The sequence below is a fragment of the Dermacentor andersoni genome, chromosome 4 (assembly GCF_023375885.2).
Source record: "Dermacentor andersoni chromosome 4, qqDerAnde1_hic_scaffold, whole genome shotgun sequence".
NCBI lineage: Eukaryota > Metazoa > Arthropoda > Arachnida > Ixodida > Ixodidae > Dermacentor > Dermacentor andersoni.
In genome coordinates, this window is record NC_092817.1 from 55,685,643 (window position 1) to 55,701,963 (window position 16,321).

The 16,321-nt window shown below is 41.6% G+C and overlaps 2 protein-coding genes across 2 annotated transcripts; one reads left to right on the forward strand and one right to left on the reverse strand.

Annotated features, from left to right (window-relative positions):
• Positions 1-1,751: 1,751 nt before the first annotated feature.
• On the reverse strand, positions 1,752-13,185 carry LOC126537193 (protein YIPF6-like). Its single transcript, XM_050184380.3, has 7 exons — positions 13,135-13,185; positions 12,640-12,774; positions 10,497-10,575; positions 10,377-10,419; positions 8,779-8,904; positions 2,779-2,939; positions 1,752-2,306 (listed from the first exon to the last, which is right to left on the reverse strand). The coding sequence occupies exons 1-7, from the start codon at positions 13,159-13,161 to the stop codon at positions 2,191-2,193; spliced, it is 687 nt and encodes a 228-aa protein (XP_050040337.1). The 5' UTR covers positions 13,162-13,185; the 3' UTR covers positions 1,752-2,190.
• Positions 13,186-13,413: 228 nt separating this feature from the next.
• LOC126537191 (RNA-binding protein 41-like) lies at positions 13,414-15,971 on the forward strand. The gene is made up of 5 exons (XM_050184378.2): positions 13,414-13,789; positions 13,882-14,065; positions 14,357-14,881; positions 15,630-15,774; positions 15,861-15,971. Exons 1-5 carry the CDS (start codon positions 13,632-13,634, stop codon positions 15,953-15,955), a joined length of 1,107 nt encoding a protein of 368 aa, XP_050040335.1. The 5' UTR covers positions 13,414-13,631; the 3' UTR covers positions 15,956-15,971.
• Positions 15,972-16,321: the final 350 nt, after the last annotated feature.

The window sequence follows — 16,321 nt, forward strand, 5'->3', positions numbered from 1 at the left end:
CTTTTAAATGCAACAAATCTCGCCAAATTAGGTGCAGTGGTTGCCGAGAAAAACGAGTTCTCCTTTTACATGTATTTAGACAGGAGCACAAGAGTGCGGAGCCGATGCGGCGTACAAGATCATGGGTCGGATGTAACGGAGGCCATAGATGTACCAAGCTCAGATATAGTAAAACGTATGAAAATACCTCGGCTAAAACGAAGTACGTGTATCGGACATAGTGAATCGCTTGCAAAGACTGGCGTATATTTCGGGAAGTTAGGCCTACAATGGGTTTCCCAACTCCCTCAGTTTCGTTGTCTTTGATGTATGAAGCGCTCCGATTTTCCTACATTTCCGACGGTTTGCTTCTTTCTTTTTTTTTAAACCGTCGAGTGTTTCGTTTAACGCACTTTTTTTTTCTCTGTAAATTGACTGTTGGTGTCTGTTGAATATGGTATAGTAGTTGGCCAAACGTCAAGGCTCTCAGCCCTGTATCCTCATGGTTCGTCGCGCTGTACGCGCCGCACCGCGTTCCGTAGCGTTCCGCTTCACAATATTCGGAAGTGAGTGAATTGTGGGGCATGACACCCGAAGCTGCACAGCGGGCAATGAGGGATGTGGCAATCCGAAGCTCCGGAATAATTTCGATCACCTTACGTGTACCGTACACGAGTGTTTTTTTTTTTTTTTTCGTTCTCCCACATCTGATCGCGGACTCCACGGTTGGTAATCGGATCCGAGACCTCGCTCTTGGCAGCAGAAAACCACAGACACTGCGGCAGGTATTTATAATGGTATCCGCTAACTAATCAAAGACCGCTAAATATCGAGCTCTTTCATAAAACTTCGTTTATAATATTTGAACTTTCGAGTATCCGTTTCGTAAAGGTTGTTCCGAGACTCCCTGTGCCGGTGTTAACAGACACGTTCACAAACCACAGTCATTTTTGCTACGACATATTAATTACATAATATTGAAATTCTGTCATGACGGCCGCTATGTCTCAGTGACGAAAGTTTAGGACGCCTTCCGAAATGTATGTGACGCAAATGTTTGGACTCTAGAGCCCGCCATCTTTACTGTTATCCTGCTTTTGCAATCTACGTAGGAATAAAAAGTCTGCGATAACAAAAACGCAGCAAGGACGCGTTTCACTCCAGAGTCCCCAAATAAACTTTCTCACTGTAGTTCAACATCCTCTGCGCCATTGCACCTTCGTTGCGATTTCGCTATTCACAGAATCATACCTTCTGCCGTCCAGAGATAGCTTTCCCGCGCAGCCTTGTCGCCTAGCGGCTAAGCGCGCCGCATCTTGAAGCGCAAAGTTGAGAGCAAGAACACCATGCGTTAGATTGGTGCAAATGCGGAATTTTGCATAGCTAGGCTGTCTCGTCAAAAAAAAAAAATCAATGGAACGCTTTAGCCCCCCTTAGCTAGTCGACTGCAACAGATAGTAAACAAGACTTTTACAGCTACTATAACCAAACCAATTGTTCTTTCGTCGTCACAGCATGACAATGATTTGTACCAAAAATAACTTATAATGCAAAGTACCCACTCTTGCCTCGGCGGCCAAATGGTTGCTGGCAGCATTGAATAAATAAAATAAAATAAAATAAACAAAGGAACAACATTATTTTCTGTGCTGGCGAGTCCTTTATTGACTGAGTAGTGTGTTTATCAAAGCCTTATTTAGCTTTATTTAGCTTACTTCATTATAAGTAAGGGTCCCATTGTGGCCAGGACATGACGAGAGAAAAAGACAAGCTTAAGATTCAACCTTTATTAGAAAAGTGTTCTTTGTACAGAAATTTGTGGAATATGACTAGACATCTCAACATTCAGCCTCCCACACAAACAGAAATGAAGTGCAAAGAATGCTTTTTGAGGAAGCATCCTCCCATTATCACACTCACAGCAGTTGCTTTCATTAACATAGAAGCTACTTCTAGTTCTTTGAACTGTTGGAACAATGCATTCTTTCTTTCCAAAGAAAACCATAGTTGCAAAGTATCCCCCCCTTTTTTTTTCTACTTTGCAGCGAGCAAAAAAATAAGTTAGGCCCCAATCCCAGTGTCTCCTTTGAATGAGAAAGAGAGAAATGCACAAAGGAATCAGGTTTGATGCATACACTGTGGCTGGAGAGTTCAGTTCACTTCATGAGGAGAGAAAAAGGAAGATATGTCTTCGGCTTGTTCCACAAAACCCTAGGGTGACCGTGCTAGTATCAGCCAGCTGATCACAAAGTAGAAGAGACAGATAGGATACACAGCCAGTGCTTTCTTTGATGATGGCTGGCTGTCTGCAAGGAATGCCGTTGATGCTAGAATGGAAATAAAGGAGAAAGAGAGATGTAGCTGTTACCAAGAGAAATGAGCAAGGGATGCCAGAATAGCCTATAAGTAAATTAGCTTTTTACATAAAAATAAACAACATAACACATACTTTTCTTAATATTGCAATCAGAATTACCACTATGCTTTCCTTCTGCTTGCCATAATTAGCAGAATAACAGCAATAAAATGCTTTTTTTTTTTTTGCTAGCACAGCATAACTGTGGTCGAACATGACTCAGATTCATTTTAACAGCAGTTAGGTGACCCCATGAATGATGTATTCTTGCACTCGTATAATGTTTAAAACTACAAAAGCAGGTTATAAATGCAGGTTTTGCAGAACCCACTACATCTAACCAGTGTCCAACAAGAGACAAAAAGGAATGCATGAGGGCATTAGGAATTTTTACAGTTGCTATCAATACTGTAAAGGTACACAATAAAGAAATGCAGGCTCACCGAATACAGCCCAGCCAAAGCCAAGCATGGTCACAAAGAACCGAAGGATGAACAGGGCAACAGTCTGGTTCCCAGCAAGTAGGATGAGCCGGCATATGACCAAAGCAACACAGGGTGACAGCAAGCAGTAGCCCAGCACGCACACACTCTGAAAGAATGATCTGGCCACAGGAGAAAGCACGCTCAGGAATGACAACACATCATAGATTAATTCCAAGAAAAGTTTAAACACCTCAACTACATTTCACTGACACCTGCCTCATCCAACCTCAATAAAGTTTTTCAACCAATCAACCAAATGCCTCATTCAGCCACATAGCTAACTGGTGCAACAGCCACCACGAACAAACAAGTGCTTGCTGTGCACCGAGTGCTCATCTGAATACTAGTGTAACAATGTCATTACATTCAAACCTCGTCATAACAGAATCACATTTGATATGAAGATACCCATACTGTATCCAGTATTCACTACAAACCTATATTTGTTACAGGCTAACATTGGCTAAAAAACTTAATGTACTTTATTATGTCCTGTAATTTGTTATATCGAGGCTCTACTGCATATCCCAAAGGCTGCAATGATGGTGTGCCACAAAAGAAACATTGGAAAGTTACAGATCAAATTTTACGGGCTCTAGATTTTTAAATAGCCTTGAGTCCAGCGCCTGTTTCCTGTGTTAATATAAAATGAACGGCCTGTGACCATGCATTCAACATCAGAACGCATTAGTTGCCAAGGCGTGGTCCCACATCAAGGGCACAATGCAAAGCTTACTGTCAGCAGTATTGCTCAGTATTTTAAGATTAACCTTACTTGCCATGAAAAATTTGCTGATTCAACTGCATAAAAGTTGCATGCAGGGGCAGTCCCCCCATGTGTGGATGTTCCTCCACCAAAGCTCCTTTTAAAAAATTCGCTTTCAGCGAAGACATTTTAATACTTTCCATTAAAAAATATAGCTTGGCAACACTGCCCTGCTTGAACAACCACATTCTACAAGTCTCATTTGTTACCTAAATGAATCAATTTAATAAAACTGGCAAATTGGAACACTAATCACGGCAAACATAAACTTACTCGGCAGACACTAAAAATTCTGTATTTATCAGGTAATTCCTCGATTCACTTACACACAGTCACATACAATATGCAATTGGTTTGCACAAATGAAAACAAGCCAGGAATGTAACAGTAGACTGACTCTATATGAACAGGTTTAACCCATTGCAGTCCTAAATCTACACTGACTTAACAACCAGTCAAGTCCGAAACTATTTTACTTGTTTTAAGCATCACAAAAATAATATAATCATACATGCAAACACATTTTAGGGTTTTTAGTATCGTTTTCTCTTTTCGTGTATGTTCCAGTCCATTGTCGGTATATGAAAACAGTATTGTACTGGGGATGAGAATCATTGCCCGGGGAGTAGCTCAGGATTTCTAATATGTGCCTTGCACTCATTTGATAAAATTTCTTTGTCTGATGGTAGAGTTTAATGTTCATCTTTGCAAAGCTCATCATCACATTCATATTGCAAATTTTGCATGAAAAGGCTGTACAATTAGGCAAAAAAAAGATGAGGTAACGGTTGACAGTCATATTGCTTATGGGTTTAAGGGTTATTACAGGGTTTGATGATGGATGCTTTTCCCCATTATTTTATTTTCCACCTTATCTAACCCATATCACGGGTATATGGTTCCGAGGATCTTCCAGCATCGTGGCGAGCCGTCACTCAAGGAACTAATGAAGCAAAAGAAAACGTTGAACGCAACTGGAGTTTTCTCTGGCAGCAGCTCATTCCATGAGCATACAGACCAGCTGACTATAAACGGAACCCCTTTTCTCGTTCCTGGATCAGTCTAAACAAAGAAGGTTGAACTAAAGAAGCTACAGCGATGCATGTGACCGTTGAGTAGATGGTGACAACTGAACGCATCTTGAGTTAATCACTCTGGCACCGAATCGATGAGAAAACTGGCCTTCACAACCCAGGAGATGCCAATAACTACAGCCATCCAAAAGGAGTGAAAAAGGAAACAAAATGTTGACTGCCGAATAACTGCCAAGTGTCAAGATTGATTTGGCGGCGCTTTAGGAATGTGGGTGAGGAGTGCTGGCATGGGTGGGGATTGGGAGGGGGAGGGGTCATCATCATCAGCCTGGCTATGCCCACTGCAGAGCAAAGGCCTCTCCCATACTTCTCCAACTAACCTGGTCATGTACTAGTTGTGGCCATGGTGTCCCTGCAAACTTTTTAATCTAATCCGCCCACCTAACTTCCTGCCGCCCCCTGCTACGCTTCCCTTCCCTTGGAATCCAGTCAGTAACCCTTAATGACCATCGGTTATCTTCGCTCCTCATTACATGTCCTGCACATGCCCATTTCTTTTTCTTGATTTCAACTAAGATGTCATTAACTCGTCTTTGTTCCCTCACCCAATCTGCTCTTTTCTTATCCCTTGACGTTACACCCATCATTCTTCTTTCCATAGCTCGTTGCGTCGTCTTCAATTTAAGTAGAACCCTTTTCATAAGCCTCCAGGTTTCTGCCCCGTACGTGAGTACCGGTAAGACACTGCTGTTATACACTTTTCTCTTGAGGGATAATGGCAACCTGCTGTTCATGATCTGAGAATGCCTGCCAGACACATCCCAGCCCATTCTTATTCTTCTGATTATTTCAGTCTCATGATTCGGATCCGCGGTCACTACCTGCCTTAAGTAGATGTATTCCCTTACCACTTCCAGTGCCTCGCTACCTATTGTAAACTGCTGTTCTCTTCCGAGACTGTTAAACATTACTTTAATTTTCTGCAGATTAATTTTTAGACCCACTCTTCTGCTTTGCCTCTCCAGGTCAGTGAGCATGCAGTGCAATTAGTCCCCTGAGTTACTAAGCAAGGCAATATCATCAGCGAATCGCAAGTTAATAAGGTATTCTCCATTAACTCTTATCCCCAATTCTTCACAATCTAGGTCTCTGAATACCTCCTGTAAACAGGCTGTGAATAGCATTGGAGAGACATAGCATCATATTTCCCTGCCTGACACCTTTCTTTATTGGGATTTTGTTGCTACTTTATGTAGGGCTACGGTGGCTATGGAGCTGCTATAGATATCTTTCAGTATTTTTACATACGGCTCGTCTACACCCTGATTCCGTAATGCCTCCATGACTGCTGATGTTTCGACTGAATCAAACGCTTTCTCGTAATCAATGAAAGCTATATATAAGGGTTGGTTATATTACGTACATTTCTCTATCACATGATTGATAGTGTGAATATGGTCTATTGGGTACGTCGATTAATTTCAGGGGGCCTTCCTCCCCCGGGCCTCCCCTGGGTACGTGCCTGGGTCAATACTGTGAGCATCCCCTTTGAAACGGGTCGGTAGGTTGCACCACCAGACTCTTTTTCGTATTCTGCCAAACTCTTACCTCGTCATCATCAGCCCATTTTATGTCCACTGCAGGACGAAGGCCTCTCCCTGCGATCTACAATTACCCTTTCCTGCGCCAACTGATTGCAACTTGTGCCTGCAAATTTTGTAATTTCATCATCCCACCTAGACTTCTACCATCCTCAACTGCGCTTCCATTCTCTTGACACCCATTCTTTAACCCTAATGGTCCACCAGTCATCTAAACTATGCATTACATGGCCTGCCCAGCTCCATTTTTTTCTCTTAATGTCAAGTAGTATATCAACTATCTCCATTTGCTCTCTAATCCACAAACGGGGATAGCCGATATTCTGATTGAAATTAAGAGAGAGAAATGGAGCATAGATGTCTTATCTGTATTGTTTTTAATTTTTTTTCCACACACGAAATATTCCCAGCATCAAACTTTCTGAGCTATTATTTGGCACTCGTTCTTGTATGCCTCCATTGTTTGTGTTCTTCCACCTTCTCTGTCACCAAACCTCCAACCACCTTTTACTAATTACTATTTTTTTTACTTTAATTTACTTTACTATTTTAATTACTTTTACTATTTGCGCCAGAACTTCTCATCTGCACCATCGTCACTGAAACTAACTCTCTACAAAACATTAGTTCGCTCCAAACTAGAATACAAATGGGCCATTTGGGCCGTGGCTAACATTACACTCATAAACAGCATAGAAGCCATTCAAAATCGTGCAGCGCGTTTCATGTTATCAAACAACTCCCGATATGCTAGCGTTACCTCAATGAAAACAACACTTAACTTGCCAGAACTTTCTTTCCATTGTAGATGCTTCTGCCTTTCGCTATTCCCTAAAATCTACCACCACAACCCTTTGTCGAAGTAACAGCTAATCACCCATCCGTCATACATATCTCGCTCTGACCACAGTTTCAAAGTTGGTGTGTTGTCTTCACGTACTAAACTTTGTAGTAATGCATTCATCCCTAGCACAAGCAAAGACTGGAACCACCTTCCCGCCACTGCTGCAGCCATCCTGGATACCGACACCTTCAAAACCACCATTCATGAAATGCCACGTTGAATATGTCTTTGTATCTTGCACAATTTTTTTTTATGTTCACCCACTCCTTTCTGTAATGCCTTCAGACCTTGAGAGTATGTTAAATAAATAAATAAATAAATAAATAAATAAATAAATAAATAAATAGGTTGTTTCAGCAAACACCTTCAAAATTTTCTTAGAATTACCTGTCTCAGATAGCACAATTCTAGTCCACGAGCTGGTATGCTCAAAGAGATGGACATTACTTGCACACAAAAATGAAATGCATAATCAACCAATTAACAAACATTCAGTAATTAAATTTTTAACTAATTACCATATGGCATATATTGCAATTTACAAATTCTACCTGGTGTGACTGCATTCTTTTACCCAAGGTATTTCCTGACCCTGTATTGACACTGTCTGTTCACTGTTTTCATTGAATACCATAAGACGCAATTCTTGATGCTAAATTTCAATCCTAAAATGTCATTTTTCTGTCCACAGATATTAGCCAGACATTGCGTATCACATTGCCTGTTAGCAAGCAACACAATACTGTCTGTGTAAAACAAACCTCGGAGCTGCTGCTCTATAATCGTGCCCGCCTGTTTGTATGAGAGATCAAACCCGATGTTGATCCCTTCTAGCACCCTTTCCATCCTTACCAAGTACTTCATAAACAATAACAGGGATAAAGGGCACTTTTGTCTTAGTCCTTTGGAGATATCAACTTTCTTCTCACTTTTCATTTCTCCTCATTCCCGACAAATGCTATTTTCTAGGTAAATGTCCCTCGAAAGCTGTATATACAGTCATTGCCTAAGCCTCCTTCTTCCAGAATATCCCACAAAGTACCATATTTACTCGATTCTAACGCGCCCTCGATTGTAACATGCACACGTTTTCTGTGGCCAAAAAAAGAAATAAAGAACACCTTCGATTGTAATGCGCACCCGTTTGCCGTGACGTAAAAAAGTAAAAGTCCTTTACAGTAGTGCGCACCACATTGTTTCACACAGAAATAGAACTTTCTCTCATTTGGAAAAACAAAGAAGATTTACTCTCAATGCACTAAAGTTGCGATAAATAAAAAAAGTTGCAATTTCATCCAAAAGGCAGAGCATCGATTGCGATAGCAAATTAGTAGACAGCTATACGAAAAGTAAGGAGAGTAGTTTTATCGATCATATAAACTTTTAAACATTTGCTCACTAAATAAGTTAACAAGCATGGTGTCATATACACAAAAGCAAACATAAACACGTACGTCTCACTCAGTGACCGTGGGAACTTTTTATCAGAATGCTAGTACGGTAGAGCTGCTAGTACGGTAGTACTGTATCGTACCAAAGTGCAGCATTGTGAAGCTGTTAACTATCATACCTCGCACACCAATTGTTCACAAGCATCAGACTGGTCAGAAGGCTTGGTTGCCTATAGCGGTGATCAAATAGCATACATTTCTAAAGCAAATGACACTGCACACAAGGAGTACGCAGCCAGTGATTTAACAAAGCTGTGCTCACATTGTTCCGCCCAAAAGCCTGCAGTTCAATGTCACCACGCCAGCGCCCACCCACACCAAGACGAAGATTTGGGCAAACTGAGGAGCACCGCTGTGTATTTTCTCATCCTCTGGTTGTTGTAGCATCCTGAGCAATTAAAGATACAAAATGTTAACAAAAACTTGCAATTTCTTTTTCTTGGAAGACAGAAAAGGTATCAGACAATCAGGTACAAATAGACAGCCATGATGAGTCAGCTGAGGCGAGGCACAAGGAGGCAACACAAAGGAACATAAAAGCATGGATCAGTGTCACAGAAACAGTACTTCCTCTCTACAAGGAAAAGGTTCTGTCGTACGCTGTAACACAACCTTTCCTAACATTCTCAATGTCCGAAAGTGCATACAGCGAAAACTCAAGCCTTCGCCCCTAAGCACACCAGTGGCAGGAATGACTCGCCTCATACTTTGCTCACTGATGCCTTAAAAGCCATCACAAATATTCCAAGGCTAATGTAACAAAGGCACTGCCTACACAGAAAGAGTTTATGGAGAGTTTATGAGTTTACAGGCATACTCCCTCTTCTCCTGTTTTCCTGACATCAAAAGAACAATCGGTGTAAACTGGAGTGGGCTGTGTGCACTGCTAGGGGTAAGATTGTTCGGGAAGAACTTGGCTTGTGTCACAGTTACTCAGCGTCAGTTGCCGGTACCTGTGCGGTACCTGTGATGTCACTATAGCTAATGTGTGTAAAGGAGAGATGCTATTTGCATTTCCTGAAGTGTTAGCGTATGTGTCAGATGAGTCTCAATGAGAACTCCCACGTTTGGTGGACTGAAGGTGGTGCAGCGTATCTGGATCCCATCGGGAGTGGCTTGGAAGCACAGTGCCAGAGCAAAGGACAGTTGTCAGCATAATGAATACAGAAAAAACTTCGTCACCTAGACCCACTGTGATTTCCAAACTAAATTAAGTACATTAGCTCTACAGTGTTGACAGTTTATTAGTTAGATTGCAGTTACTGAGTGTGTTGACTGACATTAGGTGTGCAGCAACATGCATCAGCTGGGCGTAAAAAAAACATAACTTCTGTCGCTTGGTGGAGGCGCTGTCTCGACAGCGCACTATGAGAGGTGACAACCAGCAATAAGGATTGCTGAAGCCCTGGCCAGACGTGAAGGTGCATTGATGCGCGCCAGCACGCTGTCTGTCGCATTAAGTACACAAATAAAAGAAGGTTTCCTGCACTGCATAAAAGATGCTGGGAAGTGCTATCGTCCTCCAGATTAGAAGGTGTAACAATCAATAATATTGGACTCCTTACCCTCTCCACTTTCCACCCTTTGTATATATACAAACAGGCTGCCATAAATGAATTACAGTTGATAGTCAGCAGCAAGCATCATCAATTTGTGTTCCTTTGCACCTTGCTTCAGGTTACAATTATAATGACTATACATCAAGTGGCTCAGCTTCAGATACGGCTATACAGACAGCCTCATGATTTCACATGCAGTAAAAGATGTCTTGTTTTATCAGACATTCATACAATAAGATGTTATAATAAATTTGTTACAGTATGGAATCTCTTGCAATCAAGTGCCAAACTGTTTGCTTACGTGGCAAGGAAGACGCAGAGGATTAGAGGTCCCCATAAGTCCCCTGCATTAGCAATCCATTGCATAAATACAAGCTGATTTGATTTGCTCAAGCAAAAGAAGCATGAGTGTTATACTTACAGTCCCTCAATATAGTATTTTTTTGTTTTGGATACAAGACATGTGCAAACTTGATGCCAATAGCCTTCAGATCCCTTACCTGAAAACAAAATAAATATAGCATATAAAATATTGTGCACCCTAAGACTAGATTAATGTACTATACCTACTACTAGCCTACACAAGGGCAGAAACAATCATGTGCATATAAATCTTCAAGACATGACACAGTATGCCAAGGAGCTCATCGGAGCAAACAAAAGTTAAGCTTGATCGCAATAGAATCTGCAATGCACAACTGAAACCAGATAACTTATTTTCTGTAAATGTCACAATGGCATGTTTCATCCAGCTTCCATACCCTCAGCGGAGTGTCAATCAAGAGTCAGTTAGCATTGATTATGAAGTACTGACATTGAATGCAGCAAAGAATCAGGCTATGTATTCCTGCTAAATAACTAACAGCAGGCTTGCATCGAAACTCTCTTGGTCAAGCTGCAGATATCGAACAAGACATCAATGCCAGCATATCTACAACTTGACAAAAGGATCATCTTCCAGCTCAGCCAATTGCCAGTCATGTGAACAATGCGCTATAGGAGCAGGCAAAACTGGTTGCATAGCAGTAAAAACTTCACACTTTATTGCAGCTCTTTCAGCGTGTACACACGACAGTCACTCAGCTGTACAATTCCCGATGTCCACTACAAATATTCCTTATGTTATCTCTGTTATGTTATTATCCTGCTTTACAGCTTTTCTACTCCTACACTTGGCCCTTTTATAAAACCTATAGTTTCCATTATGCTAAATATGGGTAAATCTGCATGTGCATCATTTTAAACTACATTTGCTAGTTTGCGGCAGGGCCATGTTTATACATTACAGTAATAAAAATGATTGATTAGGTCTACCTTAGAAAAGCTGGAAATCTGTGCTTTGATGCATCAAGTTTGTCCCTCATTTTATCCCTGCTGCTTTTCAATGTCCCAGAAAATATTTTCCAGTTGTGAAACAACACAGCCAAGTTCCTTTCTAAATCACAATCTTCTCATTTTTTAATTAAAGTATGCAAGAAATTTTTAGTGAAATTCAGAGGCATCAACAACTTCTATGCTCCAGCATGTACAAAAACAATGTTTAGATGGAGTGGACAAAAAGAGTGATGGAAGGAGAGTTCATGCCAACAGTTCAATGATCACAAACTGTTTTTCATCAAATTTTCACAGGAAACAAGTCCGGTAGCACATTGTCACATTACAAGCATGATGAACATACAAACACATGACTGCAACCACGGTGTGCCACATACAATTATCATACGGAAAGCAAATATTTCATACTAACCCTTGGCTGTGTGCTAAAAAAAAGTGCGGCCTTATCTGCGGTCACAGTGACGTCTGGACTGATTAGCATGTCTCCGCTGTCTCCAGTCAACACCAATATCTAATTTGCTTTTATGTTGGTTTGTCCCAAGCACACAGGGGAGCAAAAAGGCAATGCTGCCTATGCCACAGGGGCTCGCAGTCTCAATAAAGAAGTTAAAGCATAGCCTCAACCACTACTCCCAAAACGAACATGATGCATAACGGTCTATACTCAGGAGCAGCATAAATGTATGGTTTCTGTTGATTAGTTACGTATTTTTCTGTGCTAGTTTCTTTCGCAATATATTTATTTGGACAGGTGGTCATGCAGTTCATGAGGATGTCTAAATGAATGGTTGCAGGTCACCCTCATGAACAAAATGTGGCAGTGTGTTAATGACCTTATATACAAGACAATGCCTAAACTGTTTTATTATTCGGTTGTCAGCTCTTACAATCATCTCTGGTGCGGTCCTCGTTCCTGGTCCCAGCCATAATAGAAGGTGAACATCCGCATATATGACAAATGACTAACGTTATCAAAAGTACAGACAGCGCAACCCTGACCAACGCACACGACAAACTTCCCGTCCTTTCGCCTGCATTCCGTGTTGCTCAGTGTCGAGCTGGAAGGCATTCTAAAGCGCCTGAGACTCTTTGGCTGCTTCAGCAGGAAAGCATGCTATTGCGAACTAGGCGATTACTGTCAGATATCGCTAGCTTGCTCCGTAGCACAGCCTGGGAGCTCTGGCCAGGATCGGCCGGCTTGGTAACATCAAACTAAAAGGGCGCCTTACGATGGTAGTAAGCACTGGTTCGTCGAGCGTGTTGAACTCCTTTTCTTCAGGGGGAGCTGCCGCTGCAGCAATGTCACCTTCCAAAGATGTTTCATAGTCCTGGTACGGAGGCCTCTGGTATCCGCTTGAACCAGGCTGCGTGCGGGATCATTACGAATGTAAGAAAAAGCATTCGTCTTCACAGCCCAAACACACTATAGATGTACTACTGATCATTTCAAAGACGCATGCGTTCGGTCGTTCTAGACAACCTTACCACGGCAAAGCGTAAAAGTAGTTATGTCCAAAACCCAATTTGACGGCATCTGAAACCAAACCTGAAGTTCGCATCTGCGAGTATATTCTGAGCAGGTGTCTCACCAATATAACCAGCTAATACGGAATCACATATACGTGTACCGCACTAAGAGTCTAACAACCGGGACAGCTGAAATCCGCGAGCGTACACAAAAATTAACTGTTGACACATTTGTTGACACGTATGTGTCATCGTACCTGCAGAATTGCCTTGTGTTCGGCCATATTGGCTACTAAGCCATAGACTAAGCCAGTCGCGGAAGCCAGTGTTTCATGGTGTTTCTGAGCCGCATTCTTACATCTGTATATACAAAATTAATATCGCAAGAAAAATATTACAAAATAAAGTTACACATTCTTTGAAATAATTACTACGAGTTCTTATTTATATATGTTTCTGTTTAAAATATATTTGCTGCCTATGGCTAGATTGGGCTGGATAGTATCCATCGTTCTAGCCACAGCAGGGGTGTTTTGTAGCCATAAAGCCGACGTCCTGTTTCTTATGTTGTTGGTGGTTGGTGCGTCGATACGTGTGCGGCATGGACTGCCATCTATCCTCGTACAAATGATGATATAAAACTGTGATCACTGTGACACAACGACACGAACCATTGTACAATTCGCTGGCACCGCTGGCACAATCCTGTCGTTACGAGAAACCTTCGTGTGTACGAAGTAGCACGCTGACAATAATGAACTACGACAATTTTCGTTCCCCGTACGAGGACGAGCTGCCTGGAAAATACCCTCGCAAGCGCCTGAGAGGTGAACCCGGAGCCGAAACAGAATCCGAAAGGCTGCTTCAAGAGATGCTAACAAAGCAGCTTGATACGCGGTTTTCGGTCAAACAGTTAAGTGTACACCAACACCGTTTCCGTTACCCAGTACCTTTACGCAGTCTCAATTGTAATGCATGGTTTACACGTTGGCAAACGTCTTTAGTCTTTCAGAGCAACAAAAACACTTCACAGCAGCTGGGAACTATGTGGAACTTCCTGTTGCTGGCGCACGCTCCTTGGACGAGTACAAGGCAGTTGGATCACGAGAGCAAGAGATACAAATATTGTTGCAATGCGGTCTCACGAACGAAGAAATCGAACTGTATCTCCAGTCAAAAGAATCTGCAGTAAGTTGGATGTTTGCAGTCGTTTCGTAACATAGACCCGATGTACTACGCAATAACGATTAATAACTTGTCGATGCATTGCCGTAAGTTAGCGTGTTTAAAAGCGCAGAAGCACTTCCGAGACTTGAAAGCTGTTAGGTGTCGCAATACTTTCATGGTTCACGCGCTCTCACAGCGTCAGTTTTTATGTTCTGTTTGTTTTGCGCTGCCTACGCCATGCTGTTTCCTGTCCATGAATAAGAATCAAACTTGGGTACCCAAATTTATGCCGACTGCTTTATTGCATTTCAGATGGTGAAGCAAAAGCACCCTTTGATGGATCCAACTTTATTGGATTTAAGGCTGAAGCAAATAGAATTCAAGGTGAAGAACGGCAAGAAGTGCATCGGAGATGCCTGCTTAAGCGAACTGAAAAGTGAAGAGCACTTGGGTTACTTAAAGAAGGATAGTGACGACTCATTGCTCTCGAAGGACATCACCTGCACAAAGAGTCGTTCTTCACAAACAACAGTTCCGAAAGATCCCATGAGCCACATTGCAGACTTTTCGCAGAGATTGATGGAAAGAGTAATGAGCAAGAGAAAAGGGAAGAGGGGAACCAAACCAGATGAATCCCCGTCACACATAAATGAGAACGAAACGCAATCATTAGATAAGAGCAGCGAATGCACTCAAGAGCAGCCTGGTCCAGATCCCACTGTTTATCATGTTGTTGTGCCACTTCCTGAACATGAGATAGCAGCAGAAAGACTTGGGCTCAAAGAGATTAGGAAGCTGCCACGTTTCCAAAATTACAGTCCGGGGAGTGAAAGTCAAGTAAGTCGGCAAGTTTTCACTTCTGTCATGTATTTTAGTGTCAAGAACAAAGTGCTTGTCATTTGAAAGACTAACATGTGCTTCTATAGAAAAACTGATGTGACGGCACCAAAATCACCGACCATACTATTTTAATGAACTTGTAATAGAACAGTAATAAAACAGATTGGAGCAAGCACTAACTGTCTGTATGTATATTTGCAGTCCTGAATATGTGAACGATGTTATAATCAAGATTGATGTACCAAATTGTCATTTGATCACGTGGATCCGAGGTTTGGTTGGTCATGCTCTATCTCAGTGGGTGGTACAGTTCTGCAAAGAACCTGTAAATGCAAGATCCAATGTTGTAGTGGTTATAGCTACATTTGCTATGTTATACCTCTGCCGTTTGAAACCTTGAAATTAGAGCAACACAGCAATATAGCATCATGTTATCACCTACAGGGTCACTCAACAAGGGGTCGCTGTTTCTCATTTTATGACAGATTTTACCGTACTTTTATCACTTTTAATGCTACTTTGGAGGAGGAGAATTGGTATTACATGCTCATAAAGCAGCTCATTTGTACCAATCTGATTTAGTGTTTTGACATTGCTTGCAGCAATTTCTGTGATTTCTTGTATGACTACCGAGTTATGGCTTACCTTTGCTTAAAATGGCCTTTCCTGTAACATGGTTCTACTGCAGTAACTTCATCTGAGAGATCATTTTATTTTGCGATTTTCAAACCTATTTCACACACAGGTGCTGTATTTGAAAAACCTGCACTACAAAGTGGACATTCGAGAACTGATGGCACTCTTTTGTCGCTTTGATGAGGAGACTTGCCCGGTGAAGTACAGGCTCCTGTCCGGCAAGTTAAGGGGACAAGCATTTGTCACTTTACCAAGTAAGTACAGTATGCTAGCAAGTTTAGAAACCAAGCCGGAAACCTTTTTTTCAGCGAATTACTTAGTACCATCTCTTTCATTACAGGCATACAGGCTGCAGCAAAAGCTCTGGACTTGTGCAATGGATATGTTCTAAGAGGAAAGCCAGTCATTATAGAGTATGGAAAAAATCAGACATAAACTACGCTTGTACAAATCTTGGCGTTTATCGACTACTGTTCAACCGTCATTGTCAACCCACTCACAAGAGAGCCAACATTGCCTCAGCTTAATATACTGAAACGCATGACTGAATCCAAGATGCAGCAAAATCTCAACAGTACATTATTGTACAAATCTCATATGCATTTTTTATATCACAACTCATCAATCTGGTCAATTTTTTGGTGCATAGACTTTATTTAAGGACACAGTGAGTCCCAATTCTCTGCAAGGATTTTTACCTCAGTGGCAATACGTAAAAAATGTAGAGAACTCTTAGGAAACCTATTCTGCATGTCTATCACTATACAAAAGTAAGTTCAGATGACACTTTTGTTGTGCATT

Excerpts from the sequence above, each read along its gene's own strand:
- LOC126537193 (XM_050184380.3), bottom strand. The coding sequence starts at position 13,161 with ATGGCCGAACACAAGGCAATTCTGCAG. Across the intron at positions 10,420-10,496 it reads AAATACTATATTGAGGGACT|GGGACTTATGGGGACCTCTA; the intron begins GTAAGTATAACA and ends TTGCTAATGCAG. Across the intron at positions 2,307-2,778 it reads CTTTGGCTGGGCTGTATTCG|CATCAACGGCATTCCTTGCA; the intron begins GTGAGCCTGCAT and ends TTTCCATTCTAG.
- LOC126537191 (XM_050184378.2), top strand. The coding sequence starts at position 13,632 with ATGAACTACGACAATTTTCGTTCCCCGTACGAGGACGAGCTGCCTGGA. Across the intron at positions 14,882-15,629 it reads GTCCGGGGAGTGAAAGTCAA|GTGCTGTATTTGAAAAACCT; the intron begins GTAAGTCGGCAA and ends TTTCACACACAG. Across the intron at positions 15,775-15,860 it reads AGCATTTGTCACTTTACCAA|GCATACAGGCTGCAGCAAAA; the intron begins GTAAGTACAGTA and ends CTTTCATTACAG.